At 37.1% G+C, this 18,640-nt stretch overlaps 1 protein-coding gene across 1 annotated transcript in view; it reads left to right on the top strand.

The window, feature by feature from the left end:
• Nucleotides 1-18,640, top strand: part of AFG2A (AFG2 AAA ATPase homolog A) — a 350,811-nt gene that overhangs the window by 12,591 nt on the left and 319,580 nt on the right. Inside the window, exons 5-10 of the mRNA XM_069557480.1 lie at nt 1,304-1,362; nt 1,989-2,633; nt 3,725-3,854; nt 4,123-4,179; nt 5,017-5,140; nt 7,644-7,899. Coding sequence (XP_069413581.1) covers nt 1,304-1,362; nt 1,989-2,633; nt 3,725-3,854; nt 4,123-4,179; nt 5,017-5,140; nt 7,644-7,899 — 1,271 coding nt within the window. The remainder of the gene's footprint in view (nt 1-1,303; nt 1,363-1,988; nt 2,634-3,724; nt 3,855-4,122; nt 4,180-5,016; nt 5,141-7,643; nt 7,900-18,640) is intronic.

The following is an 18,640-nucleotide window of genomic DNA, read 5'->3' as shown; positions in this document are numbered from 1 at the left end:
ACTTGCCTGAGGTCACCCCATTAAGAGGTGCCAGAGTTAGGATTCAAACCCCATCTCTACCTGGTCCTGGAGCTGCAGCTTTTTGCTCTATATTGTACTGCTCCCTTCCCTCCCCAACTTCTGTCCTCTGGTCGCCTGTGAATGAGAATTGAAATAGAGGCTTTTTTTTAACCTCAGCTGGGATAGTGTTGAGTAACTCACATTTTTGCCTGTTCTGTTCTCTTTCACAGATGTCTGGGAAAGCCCTGCTAGTATTGATTTGGGGGTTACAAACATATTTTAGCAAGTAGATGAATTTGTATATGGAATCCTGAAATAAGTTTGTATCAGTTTTCTTCCTGATAATGTGATTGAGAGCATGGCTTAGATTTGAACCACATGGGCCTGCTAATACACCTTTTCCTGAGCTAAACCTTTCTCCCTCTGTGATCTCTGTCAGAATTCAACAGCCATAGCCTGCTTCTCCTGATACCGACTGCTTACACATGGAGGAGGAAAAATGCATGTTCTGAGAACTCTCCAAGGATGTGTTTCTTTACAAGTATAATGATTTTTAGCCATACTTCTATAGTCAAACAACAATCTTCCTGGAAAACACAGTAATTGGTCAGAAGAAGGCGTTTTCATTTTTTTTAGGCATGCCCTTTCTCTTGAATAAACTTCCATTGTACCATTACCTTGCTTTTTTCTTACCTCTTCAGATAATGTACTCTGTAGGATTTAAATTTCCTTAAAAGTAATTTATAAATGATTCTTAGAGAATAAAGTAAGCTATTAATAAAAGCCTTTATCCAAGCTGGGCAAGTTCAGAAAGGAAATGATTAATTGAGGCCAGTGGTTTTTTTAAAAATGTTTTTGATATACAATAAAAATACAATTTAAAGATGTTATGATATACAATAAAAAACACATTTTTTGTTTTAATTTATTGTACATATACTATATCCAGAGATGTAATGCATAAATGTATACAATGTTTGTACATGTATGTGTGTGCTCAGTTGCTTGTACATGTATGCACCTGAGTATAAGGGGGTTGTGTGTGTGTGTATGAGTGATATGTAAGATAGTAAAAAAAAAACATTGATTTAGGCTTCTAGGAAACTAAATTACAAATGATTTCATGGCTGTAAGACATATCTGAAAAGTATAAATCGTTTAAAATTGTATAAACTTTTTCTAGGTTGTAAACTAATGGTTTTCTTGATTAGGTCTGTGTTGTCATTGTGTACATGTAATTTTATATTACATTTTAGTTTCTGGTGTACTTAATGCTGATTTTTATTTCTCCCACCCTTCACAGTGACAAAAATGCAGATATTAATGAAGAACAACTGGCTGGTTGCATTTTGAGAAAACTAGGTGAGATGTATTTTTAATAGTTTTCTAAATTTTGAAAAGCAAGGCAGCAGCAAATAAACTAATGTGTCTTCTAGGTCTTGTGTGCATAATACTTTTCTTTGAAATAGTGTAGAGACTATTCTTTCCAATGAATTTATATCCCTTTAAGATAGGGATGTAGTCTCTCTCTCCTTCCCCCCACCCACCTCCCCAGCATTAACTTCAACTGCTGTGTAATTGATTGATAGTTGAGCCATGGAGAGAATGTATGACTTAACCTGTGGACAGCTGGTGGTAGAACTGAAACTTTTAACCCTTGAGCTCTGTTCTTTTCAGTGAGGAATGTTGGAGTGTTAGTTTAGGTGTGCCATTTTAGGTTGGTTCATTGTTGAACATGGAATGCCTGGTGGCCATATGGGGATATAGTTGATAGAATCATACATGTATTGAGTATAGAGGATTTCAGAGAATCATCTTTTCCTTCTGTCTCCAAATAGTGCTGTATCTTAGGGGAGGAATTTTAGGTCCTGTTTTTCATCTTTGGTTTAGTCTTTTCAGGCATAATTACGTTAATAGATTAAATTGCTATTCACTCTTTAAATGAATGAAATTGTGCTGACATATATATTTAATAAATTGTTTTCCAGATGGCAAGGTTGTTTTACCAGGCAACTTTCTGTACTGTACATTCTATGGACGACCGTGCAAGCTGCAAGTGTTGCGAGTGAAGGGGGCAGATGGCACAATGTTGAGAAGGGCTCAGAATGACTCTGACAGTGCTGCCTGGGGAATGGCCTCTGAGCTGTCCAGCAGAGATCCCAGCACCCTGGATATATCCTTACAGCTAAGCCAGTTAGATCTGGAAGTGCCCCGACGGCCGGCATCAAGTAGTACTCCTTACAAACCAGTAGATGACAGAATGATGAATAAAGCTGGTGCCATTTCGTCAGATGGTACACAGAGTCCTGGGAGTGGCCGTGGACGTGGACTAGAGGAAGTCACAGGGCTTGCATATAGTTTTGAGTCTTCCAGGGAAGGAAGTGAGCAAGCTGTCAATGAAGAGAGATTGCTAAAGTCACCCAGCGTGGGAGCACAGAGCAACACCGATACCTTTTATTTTATTTCTTCAAAAACAAGAGTCAGTTTTACAAAGAACCGTACAAATTCAAAAGATCAAGCCGACCAATTAAAAGTAACTTATGACATGATAGGTGGCTTAAATAGTCAGCTGAAAGAAATTAGAGAAATTATTGAATTACCTCTCAAACAGCCTGAGCTTTTCAAGAGTTATGGTATGATTTTTTTCAGTGTTTTATACCCAGAAATGTTAAACTAGAAAGCAGTTGGCTCATTGCACTTACCTAATAATTGTTCACATTCTCTTCCTGTTTTTCTTTCCTGAGTGGGAGATGTGGTATGAGTTGCCAGTTGCTTTGGGAAATGCCTTTTAATTGAGCCTTTTTCTATGCTCCGGATCTAATGCCTAATGCCTCTGATGTGGAGCTGATGTAATAATCATAGAAATAAAGTGCACGTAAATGTAAAACACTTAAATCATCCCTAAACCATCCCAGTCTTCCCCCCTACCTCTGCACCCCTGGTCAGTGGAGAAATTATTTTCTACAAAACTAGTCCCTGGTTCCAAAAAGGTTGGGGACTGCTGCTTTAGGGTATAATGTGAGTCAGTCATAGTCTTGTCTGTTTTAACTGCATACTTCCACAGTTGTTTGTATTGGATCTGGAATAAGTACCATGCTAGATTAACTGTAATGACTGCAAAAATAAACCAAACATTAAATAGTTTGGGTTTCTTTGTTATGCAGTGTAGCTGAATGCTGATCTCTTTGTATTGAAACGGGTGCAGGGAGTGACTTGACTTTTAGAAAACTCAGGGCTTCTGAAAGATTACTGCCCAGATCCTCTGCACATATGTGGTGCATACCATGTCTTACTCTGTTCTTTTGCTTTTTCCTTTTTCATGAATCTTTATATGTATCAAATGAACCCTTGAATTGACATTTTGCTCGTAATGCTTATATTCTTTGAGATGACTAGTTGGATGAAAACTGGGATTGGTGGCTTCTTTTGGATGCCCTTGGTCATTGGACAGTGCTGTGTGTATTGGGGCATGACAATAGTGTGGGTATCCAACCAGTTTTTTACTAACCAGTCTGGCCTGGTTGGGTCTACACAGAGAGAAAAAGTTGGAGATGAGTGTTTAGGCTAGTTGGCATGTCGAGGGTGGGGTGGGGGGGAAGTTCTGACTCTTACTTTAGTTTTGATGCACATAAATTTGTTTTATAACACGTGTTTGAAGTCATGTGACAGTGCTTACCATTAACCTACTAATGCTGAATCCAGTGTTCTCTACTACTTCTTCTAGGAATTCCTCCCCCTAGAGGAGTGTTACTCTATGGCCCTCCGGGTACGGGAAAGACAATGATTGCCAGGGCTGTTGCTAATGAAGTTGGTGCCTATGTTTCTGTAATTAATGGCCCTGAAATTATAAGCAAGTAGGTGCATAATTTAATAGAATAAACAATATTATTAGATATACTTCTTAAATGTAGTTTAAAAAAAATGGCTACATAATATTCTCTCTGGATGTTTTACACACTGAAATGTTAAATTTGCTTTTAATGTTTATAAAATTTAAGTTTAGAAAATATTTTTTGAAAGTAGTTTTAAGTATTTTGAAAATATTTGAAGTCAGATGAACTTTTAAGCCAGAGCTTTAAAAATGATAAGAGTTGGTCCTTAAATGTAATATATTTCTTACAGATTCTACGGGGAGACGGAAGCAAGATTACGTCAGATATTTGCTGAAGCCACTCTGCGGTATTCTTTATTTTTGGATATTTGGAATTTTTTGGATATAGTCAAGGCTATATTAATGAAATAGTCAAGGCTATATTAATGAAAGTAGAGATGGTAGCACTTTTAGATATAGTCAAGGTATATTAATGAAAGTAGAGATAGTAGCACTGTATATGAAACATGAAAGAATAGAACAAAAATAGTTATAGCACTGGAATTAGAGTATAAATTTAATGAGGTTCTAATCCAGTTCTATCTAATTTTATTTTAGAAACAATCTTTAGAAATATGGTTTTAGATAAATAAGTTGCTAAATTACATAATATAGCAAAAGGTACAAACTTTCAGTTATAAATCATAGAGATCTAATCTATAGCATGGTGACTATAGTTATATAAACTAAAGAATATATATAAACTATATAAAGAAAATTTAAACAAATAATAATAAAGAACGTTTCTTACTTTCTATCCCTTGAACTTTAAACCACAAGGAATAGCTTCACTGGCCTCAGTTTCTGAATTGATCAAGAGATAGCAATTTAGGGGGCCTTAGTGGGCAAGCTCTATCTGAGCATTCGCTCTCATCTCATGAGCTATACAAGTTCTCAGTATTCTGCTATTTATTGAGGGCAGATCTACTAGCATGTGATATTGGTGACTTAATAATTGAGGCTAGAATTAATCTAAGATTTTTCAGCTTCATATTCTGTTGCTTTTGTCTTTGATACTAATTAAAGTCTTAATTTGATGCATTGTGTTTCAATCAAAAAAAGTCAATTTTTTAATTGAAATGCAACATATCGAATTTAAAAGCTAAATGTGTGCTAGAGAATTCATTTTGCTTGTTTATTTTTAGGCACCCATCAATTATTTTCATTGATGAGCTGGATGCACTTTGCCCTAAAAGAGAAGGAGCTCAGAATGAAGTGGAAAAAAGAGTTGTAGCTTCACTCTTAACACTGATGGATGGTATTGGTTCAGTAAGTATAGCGCCAGTATTGATTTCTTTAGTAGGGGATATTTTCTTAATAGTATGTAGTAGCAAAAACTATCAAGTATGTCTGAGTTTTTTGGGATCTCTAGGGCTGCAGTCCATGGGGTCACTAAGAGTCAGACACGACTGAGCAACTTCACTTTCACTTTACGCTTTCATGCATTGGAGGAGGAAATGGCAACCCACTCCAGTGTTCTTGCCTGGAGAATCCCAGGGACGGGGGAGCCTGGTGGGCTGCCATCTATGGGGTCGCACAGAGTCGGACACGACTGAAGCGACTTAGCAGGAGCAGCAGGGTAAAGGAAAAAAACATTAGCTCTAAGAATTAGAGGACCAATACCCATAAAATAATTTTCTCCAGTGATTTCTTAGGAATAGCAAGGACAGTATAACCTGGCAGTGTTTTTCTAGCATATAAAATTATTTACATTGATAAAATCTCTTTTTTTAATAACTGGAATTAACCTAAAAACCTGAAGTAAAAATCAGTGAGGAAAATTTAGCAGTTAAACTTAAGGGGAATTTACTAAGAAATTTCATGAGTAAATCTCATATAACTCTTGTAAAAATTAGTTTGGTGGGAGAGCTTTAAGTTTTGCAAGTGAAAGGACAAAGTGAGAATCATGGGAAATGTACAACATTTAAAAAAAAGTTTACTCATGTTACCAAATTCTTTGTATATAGTGCATGCAATCTTATATTAATAAGAACTATGTGCTGATTATGAAAGGAAGACCAGCAGAACTAATAGGGAAGAGGAATGAAGAAAAATTCAGACTCCTGGCAGGCATTTATCAGAAGAATACACTTCTTACACAAGACTGTAAAGAACTCAGTTTTTAGAATTTTAATAACTGTTAGAGCCTAAAGAAATTTTAGAAATCATGGAGTCCCATGTCCTTCTTTTGCACATTAAAAAACTAGAGAGTTGGAGCCTTTTGGTTTTACTACCTATTGGTAGAAACTGAACATATGAAAATAACAAACTTTTGGTTATTATTTCTGTTATTTGCTTACCTGTGCTACAATTTTAAGAGTAACCTAAGAGAAGGGTTGTTGCCTACGGCACTCTGGATGACCACCTGGTTCTCAGTCTTAGGGAAGTACCTGGGTGTGATTATAATGTCCCAGGTTTGGACCTCAGCTTACAGAGCTTGGGAGGCTTCCCCAGTGGCTCAGTAGGTAATGAATCTGCCTGCAATGCAAGAGACACAGAAGAGAAATCCTGTGGACAGAGGAGCCTGGCAGGCTGCAGTCCATGAGGTCACAAAGAGTCAGACACAGCTGAGCACACAGCACACATACACTACAGAGCTGGAGGAGTCAGTGTTGTTAGTTTATTGGAGAGTTTATTAGTGGGGCTCTGAGGACAGGCCCATAATAACAGTACTCTCAAGAGACTGATACATACAGTGGGACACCAGTTTGTCCATTTATAAGAAGTACAGTTGTTAAGCTGACCAAATGCCTGTTTATAAACAACTCTCTTTTCATTCTTAAAAATACATGTGGAGAGCTATATTATAATTAGTAGTTTTTTGGTGAGTAGAAATCTGATAGAAGGCTCTGTGTTGGAGGATCTTAATTACTATGTCATTGCGATTTCTTTCTCTGCCACTGGGATAGGCTGCTGTGAACTGATGTTCTTGCCTTTGGGCAGGACTGGGAGCAAGCATGTGACACTAATGTTTTGGCCTGGAAATGTTTAAGGGCCTGTGTTTTTTGTCTTCTAAAGTCATAATTCATAGATTCATTGTAGTCCATGCATTTTCTGTTGGCACATCCAGTTTAATTGATTAGGTTTAAGTTTTCTTACTTCAAATTACATTTCAGTTAAACTTGTCTCTGTGAGATTGCACTTAGGTCATCTGAATAGAATGTTGGATAATTTCTACGGATGGCTTATTGTGATCATATTGTTCCAAGTTTTATCCTCAGGGTAAAAATCCATATGTATTCAAGGGTATCTGATACTTGGGTGTTGGTTATATTGTATGTTTTTCAGGAATTTGAAGATTTATCAAAACAAAAAAGAAATAGTCCATATGTAGGAAGATTTCTTAGACAACTGTGTAATAGAGCCTTGTTCTGTTTGAAGCACATGTAGATCATAATTTTAATGACTGTGAGTCATAATCTTAATTTCAAGTGGGGGAAAAGAACAACTTAAAACAGTTAAACTAAAACTATATGGTACAGGGTATAAATGTTATATAGATTGTTAGTCATGAGAATTGTGTAGTTAAGATGCCAGAAGTGAGAGAGACGTCACTTACAATAGATGGAGAGTTAAGTATTGGAAACTTTCTAAGTGAAGGGGTATTTAGAGTGAGCTTTGGGAAATGTGGGATGAATGATGAAATTTGAGAAAAAAGGGATAGGACTTAGCAGTGTGAACAGTTAGATCTATCCTTGTCTGTATAACAAGTGCTTTTTTTTCTTTTTAATTTCAGAAGAATATGTAATATATTTTTATTTTATTTTGTTAGGAAGGAAGTGAAGGACAGGTGTTGGTCCTTGGGGCCACAAATCGCCCTCATGCTTTAGATGGTGCACTCCGAAGACCCGGACGATTTGATAAAGAGATTGAGATTGGAGTTCCAAATGCTCAAGACAGGCTGGATATCCTCCAGAAACTGCTTCGAAGGGTACCCCATTTACTCACAGAAGCTGAACTGCTACAGCTGGCAAATAGTGCTCATGGATATGTTGGAGCAGACTTGAAAGCCTTGTGTAATGAAGCAGGTGAGAGTGATTGCTATAGTGAGTCTGTACTGATGGATTTAATAACTCTGGTTTATTTACAAGCTGATAATTTATATCTCATTACTTTCCTATTGGAAACAGCTAATTTTTTTCTAATCATAAAAATATATATGTTTTTAAAAATTCAGGTAATTCAGAAAACTGTAAAAAAAAAATCACTCTTAATCCTTCATCCTAAAAATAACCAGTGTTACAGTGTGTATCTTTCTTCCTAAGTACACAGATACACACAGACACACACACACATAACTCGATGCATTAATGGCAGTGTTGATGGTGAAAGTGTTTATTGATATTGTCCTATTAGAAAATAGAAGTGCTTGCTGGAGAATGAAAATTTTTCTTACAGGGCAGCTTTGTATTTGTTGAAGTGCTAAAAAGGTACTTCGTGAGACCTAAGAATTCTATGCCTCAAAATAATGTGACAGTGATGTTTCAGTTTGAAAATGTATAAAGGCTGTTATTAATCGGTTGCTCTGACTTTAACCACGGCATAACTGTAGTTGCTTTGGAAGCTCTTAAGACCTTTTTTTTCAGGGTAATTTTAGCCATGGAAAATGTAATCAGATCAGAGCAGTTTTTATAGCCTATTAAAGTATTTGATGGGCTTCCCTGGTGGCTCAGACGGTAAAGCGTCTGCCTGCGATGCGAGAGACCCGGTTTCGATTCCTGGGTCAGGAAGATCCCTTGGAGAAGGAAATGGCAATCCACTCCAGCACTCTTGCCTGGAAAATCCTATGGACGGAGGAGCCTGATAGGCTACAGTCCATGGGGTCGCAAAGATCAGGCAGGTAAGACTTTATTGAAAACGTCGAATAATCTTTTGTTGTTGTTGTTTTGAGAGTATTTATTTCTAGAAAAGGCATCTTTCCTAGAAAAGATATCTTTCTTCTAAGACTGGGCGTATACCTTATAGCATTTTTAGTTTGCCAGGAATCTTAGGTTCCTTAAATTTATTTTTTCCTCTAGTATGGATGTATGTTTCTAAGTCCTTTTATATTTTGGAGGAATCTTTTTTCATTTGTGGCATTCTGTTCCAGTTTGTGACCTATCCAGTATCTTCATAAGGTGCTTTAAATAAAGTTTAACCCTTGTAGGTCATGAAAGAAATTGAATTCTTAAATTGGGAATTTAGTTTCTTGGGTTTTTTTTTTTTTTACAGTTTTGGTATAGAAATATGATAACTTTTATTTGCAAAGCTTTGATTCATAGTTAATCAAATTTACTAGGTTCTGGACTCTTTTATAAGTCATTTGATCTTTCTAATCTGACATAGGGGTGCAGGGAAACAGTTTTGAGAAGGAAGAACAGAAAATATATTTGGAAGAAAGAGATAATTTGGATATCTTATTCTTTGTAGAAAAAATAAATTTTAATTCATTCTATTTGGTCATTTTCACAATTTCCATTTTAGAGGACACACAACTAGGGAGGACTATAGGTTATGCAGATGACAAGGCAAATATTAACATTCTTCTGGTACTTTATGGTCTAGGACGGAGTCCCTTTCTGCCTAGTTTCTTGTTCTTCATAACACTGATGAGTTTGATCATGAAAATGAATTCCCTGCTGATCAAGAAACAGAAATATCAGTGGTTTACTTTGCTTCCTTCATTCCATTAGGTGACAATGAAGAGTCTGGATTACTCTTTAAGCATTACTTTGTACTTGCTTATCTATTATCTAGGCAAGGATTCATTCCTCAGCATTCTTTTTCAACTTTCTAATAGATTTCATGCTTTCTAGAAGGTTCTGGGATTCATGCTGTCTAGAAACATACAATCTAATGAAGGAAAAAGATCTGTAAAGAACTATACAGTGGGATAGAGCTTCCCTGATGGCTCAGTGTTAAAGAATCCTCCTGCTAATGCTAGAGACGTGAGTTGAATCCCTGGGTCTAGTAGATACCTGGAGAAGGAAATGGCAACCCACTCTACTTTTCTTGCCATGGACAGAGGAGCCTGGTGGGTTGCAGTCCAGGGGGTTGCAGAGTCAGATACGACTTAGTGACTAAACAACAACAATACAGTGAGATACATACTTAAAACTAGGGAAAAGTGATGTTGTAACTCACATACCAGATATAAATAGGATCATCTACTTTCTAGTCACATACTAGATATAAATAGAACCCCACCCCCCACCCGCCCGCCCCACCCAAGAACTTTAGGAAGATGGCAGGAAAACTTAATTTCTACTGCTGTGTTACATTTAATTGAAAAAGTTGTGAAAGGGTCAGAAGGTAGGGTAGAGAGAGAACACTTATTTGAAGATATGTACACATGAGAAGGATGTATGTACGTGGCATATACAAGCAGTAAATAAGTATTAACTGCTGTTAATATGACTTAATGATTTCAAATCATCAGGTGTTTAAACTTCTGTTTCCCCTAATCTAGCAATGAATCAGATTTTGAGAAGGTAATTTTAAAAATGATTTAGTCTCAGAGCTGAAGTGTCTAGTAGGGAAAATAATATGATTTTCTGTATACTGTCTTAAATACTAGCCTGTGTTGTATTACATAGTGTTGTTCTCTAATTTTATGTAGAGAATAAAGCTTAAGAACAGTGTCCTAGAAGTTTTTGCAAGGGATATTCCTAAAGAGGCGGCGGGGTGGGGAGTTGTAGTAGAAAATGGATTTTTAGTAGAAAATACCTTTAAGATCAGACTTGTGGTCTTGGGCAAGTTCTTTACCTTATCTGAACCTTAATTTTTTCCATTTGTAAATTAGCAGAGTTATGGTAGATGATATCTGCTGCTGCTAAGTCGCTTCAGTTGTGTCTGACTCTGCAACCCCGTAGATGGAAGCCCACCAGGCTCTGCCGTCCCTGGGATTCTCCAGGCAAGAACACTGGAGTGGGTTGCCATTTCCTTCTCCAAAGCATGAAAGTGAAAAGTGAAAGTGAAGTCGCTCAGTCATGTCGGACTCTTAGGGACCCCATGGACTGCAGCCCACCAGGCTCCCCGGTCCATGGGATTTTCCAGGCAAGAGTACTGGAGTGGGGTACCATTGCCTTCTCTGAGATGATATCTAAGTACCCTTGTAAATATGACATTCCCCAGATATAAGAGAGAAAAAGAAATGGAAAAAAAGAGAGGGAGGGAGAAAAGATAGGAAGGGTAGAATGAACTTAAGTTCGGGTAATAAATGGGTAATAACATGGAAATACCCAAGTTACACAGTAAATCTGGCCTGACCTCATTAGCTACTTGCATATACCTGGCCTTTCCACACTTCATTGTTATCTCTTTTATACTTGTTTGCCTGAATTAAACTGGTTAGTCATGAATTTCTCTTGCATTGTCCTTAGAAATAATGCTACAAAGCAGACTAATAGAGATTGTGAAGTCAACTGCATTTTCTCACTGAAACAGTTTTATAGTTTCTGACTAAGGATTTGAGTAAATTATACATTTGGTTAATAGTGTGACTCAGAAGGAAAGATAAAACAACTCAAACTCTGTATGCATTAAAAATAGTAGAATTATGCTGCAAATGCTATAGAATGGGCATATCTTACTTATTGAACTTGCAAGGGCATCCCTAATATGTGCATTGAGCATAGGAGTAAAAAACTCAGCCATATAGTAAATTTGATTATGTATTCTTCTAGTTCTAAGTGAAAAGAATTGAACATTTAATGTTTCCTCCTAAGTAAATACAAATTTAGAGAAGTTATTAGGGTAAAAATTGAATGGCTCTTAGTCTTTTTAAATGACTGCCTAGAAAAGTTTGAACTGGTGGCCCTCTCTTTTATTTTAATACAGTAAGTGTCCTTGGACAGGTAGAAGCAGTCACAATTATTACATTGAGCTTAGAATTACAAAGTTAGAATCATAATTTTTTACAAAAAAAATCATAGTAAAATCTTAATATTTAGAGGCAATATTAATGATTTCTAGTACAAAATAGATGTCTAATAAGTATTTGGGAAATGTATGTGAAAACCAGGAGATATAGTGAGACATAGTTACTGCTCTACACCTCTTGTGGAAGTCACTCAGTCATGTCTGACTCTTTGCGACCCCATGGACTGTACAGTCTATGAAATTCTCCAGGCCAGAATACTGGAGTGGGTAGCTGTTCCCTTCTGCAGGGGATCTTCCCAATCCAGTGATAGAATCTAGGTCTCCTGCATTGCAGGCACAGTCTTTGCCAGCTGAGCCACCAGGGAAGCCCATGGATACTGGAGTGTGGGTAACCTATCCCTTCTCCAGGGGATCTTTCCAACCCAGAAATCAAATTGAGGTCACCTGCGTTGCAGGCGGATTCTTTACCAGCTGAGCCACCAGGGAAGCCCATAATTACTGGAGTGGCTAGCCTGCCCCTTCTTCAGGGGATCTTCCCTAAGTTGGGAAGATCAAATTGGGGTCTTCTCCATTGCAGGTGGATTCTTTACCAGCTGAGTTATGAAGGAAGCCTCTACTTCTCTTGGTACAGTAATAAAAACATTTATTAATCTCAGGATTGAGTTCAGTTTTGTCTTTAAACTCCTGGTGAGTTTCATCTCTTCTTGACCTCTGCTGCCTTCAAAAATCCCTGCTCTGTGCTAAAGGAATAACTCCAGGTGATTATTGCTACCATCATAGGTAGCAATAGACAGACGAGGAAGTGTCTTGTGGTGCCTTAAATGTGTGCTCAGTCGTGTCTGACTCTTGTAGCCCTGTGGACTGTAGTTCTTCAGGCTCCTTCGTCCATGGGATTTTCCAGGCAAGGATACTGGAGTGGGTTGCCATTTCCTCCTCCAGGGGATCTTCCCGACCCAGGAATTGAACCCACGTCTCTGGTGTCTCCTGAATTGGCAGATGGATTCTTTACCATTGCGCCACCAGGGAAGCCCCCTTAAATAGCTACTGCTGTTTTTTGTACACTTCCAGTCAGTTTTGGGTTTCCCACTGACAAGATTTCTCAGGTATAGTTCTGACTGTGGATTTAACTACATCTTGGTTAAAACCAGTCTTCCCTGGTGGCTCAGAGGTTAAAGTGTCTGCCTGCAATGCAGGAGACCTGGGTTCGATCCCTGGATCAGGAAGATCCCCTGGAGAAGGAAATGGCAACCCACTCCAATATTCTTGCCTGGAGAATCCCATGGACAGAGGAGCCTGGTGGGCTATAGTCCATGGGGTCGCAAAGAGTTGAACATGACTGAGCAGCTTCACTCACTGGTTAAAACCAGTGCTTTTTAGGAGGCATTTTCATTGTTCACCAGTTAGGTTGTGTTTAAGTGGACAGCTTGAGAAGTCCCACTGGCACGTGTAGGAAGTAAGACACCTAAACCTCCAAATTCCATGAGGACAGAAAATCCAGCTCCAGGAGATGTATTCATCAGTGAACAAGTTAATTCTTCCTCTATTATATATTCTCTTCTGCAGAATTCATTCATTTCACATGTTCTCAATTCCAGACAGATCACTTGGAGTTGAGGTTCTCAAACTTTATCATGCATCAGAATCACTTGGAGAACTTAGCAAACTACAGTTTTCTAAGATGTCTGGCTGTGCACTTTTCCCAGAATTTCAATTTCAGTAGGTCTGGGCTGGTGCCTATGAATTCCTAACATGTTTCAGCTGCTGCTGATGCAGTCGGTCTGGGGACCACACTTTGAGAGCCACTGACATAGGTTATTGTTGCTTAAACCTTGTCATGCCTTAGGCTGACATACATACTCCCTTTCCATACTTGATTGAATAAAGGAAGTGGGGAACTGGAATCAGTGTTTGTAATGTTTCCCAAGTGATTTGAAGTAGCCAATCTTGAACTTGCTTGTGAACAAATTAACTTAGGCCAGTGTTTCTCCTGTGTTAAACTTATGTATGAGAATTAGTTGTAGAGCTTATTAGGACACAAACCTAGGCTGCATCCTACTGGTTTAATAGGTCCAGGTCAGGTACAAGAATTTGCATTTCTCTCAGGTTGCAGCTGATACCAGTGCTGCTATCCCAAGGGCTATACTTTGAGAACCACTGATCAAGGCCACCCATCTCTCTGATTTTTGGAGTTCCTCTGTAACTGATTTAAATAAGTGAATTAAGTTTAGGTTATATAATTTTGACTCTGACTGATAGTGTTGAGTTTCTTCCTAGAGTTTTTTTGTGATAGTGATCTACTGTCCTGAACCACTATGTCATTTCTTCTAGAAGATGAGTGTCCAGGTTTATTTTGCAGGTGTGTATAATGGTTTTGAATAAAACTTTAAAGTGAAAAATAATCTATTCATAGATTTTTTGATAATGGCCACTCTGACCGGTGTGAGGTGATACCTCATTGTAGTTTTGATGTGCATTTCTCTAATAATTAGTGGTGTTGAGCCATCTCTATGTCTTTGGAGAAATGTCTATTTAGGTCTTCGACCAATTTTTTTATTGGGTTTTTGGTTTTTTGATAGTGAACTGCATGAGCTATTTGTATATTTTTGAGATTAATCTTTTGTCAGTTGCTTCATTTGCAGATATTTTCTCTCATTTGAGAATTGTTTTTCTCTTGTTTATGGCTTCCTTTGCTTTTAATTAGGTTCTGTTTATTTTTGTTTTTATTTTTTTACTCTAGGAGGTGAGCCAAAAAAGATCTTGCTGTTATTTATGTCACAGGGTGTTCTACTTATGTTTTCCTCTAAGAATATTGTAGCGTCTTGCCTTACATTTTAGGTTTTAATCTGTTTTGACTTTATTTTTGTGTATGGTGTTTGAGAGTGTTCTAATTTCATTCTTTTACATGTAGCTGTTCAGCTTTTCCAGCACCACTTGTAGAGGAGACTATCTTTTTCTTCATTGTGTATTCTTGCCTTCTTTATCACAGATTAGGTGACCGTAGGTGCGTCTGTTTATCTCTGGGCTTTCTATCCTCTTCCATTGATCTATATTCCTGGGTATATACCCAGAGAAAACCATAGTTCAAAAGATACATGCATCCTAATGTTCATTGCAACACTATTTACAATAGCCAGGACATGGAAACAGCCAGAAGTCCATCAAAAGAGAATGGATAAAAAGATACAGTACATATATACAATGGAATATTACTCAGCCATAAAAAGGAACGAAACTGTGCCTTTTGCAGAGACATGGATGGACCTAGAGCCTGTCATATAGAATGAAAGAGAAAGAGAAAGACATATATCTTGTAATATCACTTATATGTGAAGTCTAGAACAGTAATACAGATGAACTTATCTGCAAAGCAGAAATAGAGACACAGATGTAGAGAAACAAATGTGTGGATAACAAGAGGGGAGAAGGGGGTGGGATGAATCAGAAAATTGAGATTGACATATATAGACTACTATGTGTAAAGCAGATAGCTAATGAGAACCTGTTGTATATCACAGGAAGCTCTACTGAATTCTCTTCAGTGATCTAAATGGGAAGGAAATAACAGAAAAGAGGGGATATATGTATACATATAGCTGATTCACTTTGTTCTATGGCAGAAACTAAAACAACATTGTAAAGCGGCAGTACTCCAATACAAAGTTAATTAAAGTAACAGGTAAAATGAAAATAATTCTGAAAGCTAGGAAGGCACAATTAAGGAAATATTTGAGGATTAACAATGAAGAATACAAAGAAGAATATAGATGTGTTTTTCCTAGAACATCTGCTTGTTTATGCTTTGTGGACATATATGTTCTTTGAGCTTTTTGTGTGTTGGCTGCCTGATGGTTTTCCTTTCTTCTGAACTGGCCTCTTAGCTGGGGAAACTCTGCCCTTTTTAACAAAAGTGGTGCATGGGTATCTAGTCATTGCATACACTGAAGTGATTCAGAATTAATAAAACTGAAGTGCACTATGTTCCTGATTGCTTTGGTAATCATAAGGTTATTATTTGTGGTTTATTAATACAAAAGGTCAAAATCCTTGTAGTAGATATGTTTGTGCATGGTTTTCCAGAGGACAGAAGATTTGTAGTCGCAGTGTGTATACTCTCAGCTTTTCTGCTCTTCTATTCTAGTGTTACTGGATATTATCCATATTTTTTAACTTTATGTCTGTAATGAATAAGAAAGTTGGAAATACTACTGTAGTATTGCTTTCAACGCTTGTATCTTGTTTTATCTGAGCAGATACAGTGTTTGATGTTGAATGCTGGGTGTGAAACTGATTTTCAAATGTTATATTTTCCGTATAATTAATTTTGAGCTGGAGTGTGGTTTGATAAGTCCTGACTTGTCCAAAAGCCTAATGTTTTGTAGTTCACCTTTTTAAGCAAAGAGCAGCTGCATTTTGAAATGTTTTATCTCAAGCAGACAAGCTGTTTTAAAAGCTCAACTCTGACACATCTTGACATTTAATGTCTATGTTTGTATCTGTCCTGGGATTAGGCTGCCTTTCTAATTAATTAGTTGCATAACCTTTTATTAATTCCCTCAAAATTTATAATATTTTAAATTAACAGCATAGATAAGCATACCATGCTTTTTTAGAAAACATGAGATGTTAATTATGCAGCAGAGACATGAATTATATAAACTCTGCTGAATGTTAGAGGATGCTTAGCAACAATGTTTTCCAAATGCAGGGATTTATTATAAACTTATCCTTCTAAGGCTGCCTGTGCCATTTCAGGAGAGTGAATATAAATAGAGCTTGATTTCTTCAAGAAATGGACTCAGTCATTTTGTTTACAGTGGAAGGAAGCATTCGCTTCACATCTCTAAGAATTTATCTTTAGCATCCTTGTTGATTACACATCATTTCAACATATTCATACCAAATGCTTGGGCCTTGATAAGATACCATCACAGAACAGGAAGAACTAAAACTCTTATTTAAACAATGGTTTTGTCATTATTACACTTATGTAGGTCTAGTAAAAATACTGAATCTAATTACTATAACATAACTTTTTTTGAAATGGAAAATTTTATCTGTCTTGTGGTCGAGTTCTGAGATATTTATAGCTGTTAGTCCTCCCACCCTTCACTAGCTTGTTTTAATAGGAATTTATGGAGGATCTACTCCATTCCAGCTCTTAAGAAAGGTTCTTTTTCTGACATTTTCCACCATTTTTTTTGAATTCTGCTAATGTAATTTTCTAAATTAGAATTAAAATATTGATACTGTAAAAATTCTGTATTTTTAAATAAATTGCAGGGAAATAGTGGAGCTTTAAGGAAAGCCACGGTAAGCTCTAGTTTCAAATATTAACACTACCTCCTGTCAGCTGAGAGTCATAGGACAAGTCATTAACCTCTTGAACTGTTCTCTCACCTGCTAAATATTAGGGATAACATTTTTCTAAAGAGTTCTTAAACAAGATTTAGAAGTATAGCCTGACAGCAGTGTTCGTGGTTTATAGAGGCTCTTGGTAGGTGTCACTTTCTCTCTGTTTTGGGGAAAAAATTGTTTTGTGTGTATTTATGCACTTTCTGGTAGATGTTTATGTGAATTTTGACAGTATTCTTGATTTTATGAAGTATTTGTTACTCTAGTACAAGAGATCTCAGGGAAATATAGCAGATTCCATTCTCTTCTAGAGTACTGATTTTTACTGAATCTGGATCAGTTAAAGTCTTGCCCATCAATAGAAATATGCAGACTAGACTTAGATATGGCTTTTGGGGGTTGGGAGGGGTGCTTCCCTGACAGATGTTCTTGCTGAATATGAGAGCTCTCCTGTCATACACAATCAGAGTCACAATCTCTTGCCTCCCCTCCCCACTTCATCTCACAAGTGAGTCCACTGTAGGCCTGTGGTAGAGCAACAAAATAAAATTGATGTATGAATCACGATTGTCACTCTAATTAAAGCATTTTATAAGGGAGCCTATCTTTACTTATTACTGTAACTGGATAAATAAGCAGTAATTATGCAGTATAATATTTCATATTGCAGTGAATTTTCCCCTCTGGTTTATAATTCTGAAATATAGTGATAGTTATATTTGTGATGTTGGGATTTTTCCTACTGCATAAATATTATGGATATTATATAAGAAGTGGAATTTTTTTTTGGTCAGTGATTTGGGTATCTTAGTATTACGTTTACTGTTCATTTGAAATGACTGGAGTTGAATGGTTTGTTTTAGGAAAACAGGTGGTAGTTTAAATTCTGGTTAAGCTCTAAGTGATATATACCATTTACTTCACTAATGGAAAATTTTCTGAGTTGCCTTGCCAGGGCTATAAAAGTAGAAAACTTGAGGAAAGGTTTTCTTTCTAATTAAAACAATTGCAAAAATAAAATCAGTCTTGGAAGTTATTTCTAAGAGTTATTCTTGACTGCTTCTTTTGTTACTCTTTATCAAATCCTGTCAGCTCTTTTTCAAGATTTATTTGGAGTTTCAACTTTAAAAGATTTTTTTAAACATCGTAACTATTTTGATTACTCTTGTCTGGACTGTAGAGATTTTTCTTCCTGTCTACTCTGTCCTCCACACTCTGTCCTCCACTTTCTATCACTTTTTATTCTTCACATTGTCTTAGCTTCAGGACTTTAAATTGCAGGTTTTGGAGATGAGAGTTTTGGTTGGATATGTGGGTCAGCGAGTTCTCAGCAGTTAGATGATGACTGAAGCCATTGAAATGAATGAAATCACTTAGAATGAGCAAAGTTTATTCATTCATTCATTTCTTGAGTCAGGCACTGCACGGGGTGCTGAGGCTACCTCAGCGAGGAAGAAAGAATTGGACTCTCAGAGCTCACTGGAGAAGGCAATAGCAACTCACTCCAGTACTCTTGCCTGGAAACTCCCATAGACTGAGGAGCCTGGTAGGCTGCAG

This window comes from Ovis canadensis, chromosome 17 (assembly GCF_042477335.2).
Source record: "Ovis canadensis isolate MfBH-ARS-UI-01 breed Bighorn chromosome 17, ARS-UI_OviCan_v2, whole genome shotgun sequence".
NCBI lineage: Eukaryota > Metazoa > Chordata > Mammalia > Artiodactyla > Bovidae > Ovis > Ovis canadensis.
The sequence above is the reverse complement of the archived record's forward strand: the minus strand, read 5'-3'. Positions and strand labels throughout refer to the sequence as shown.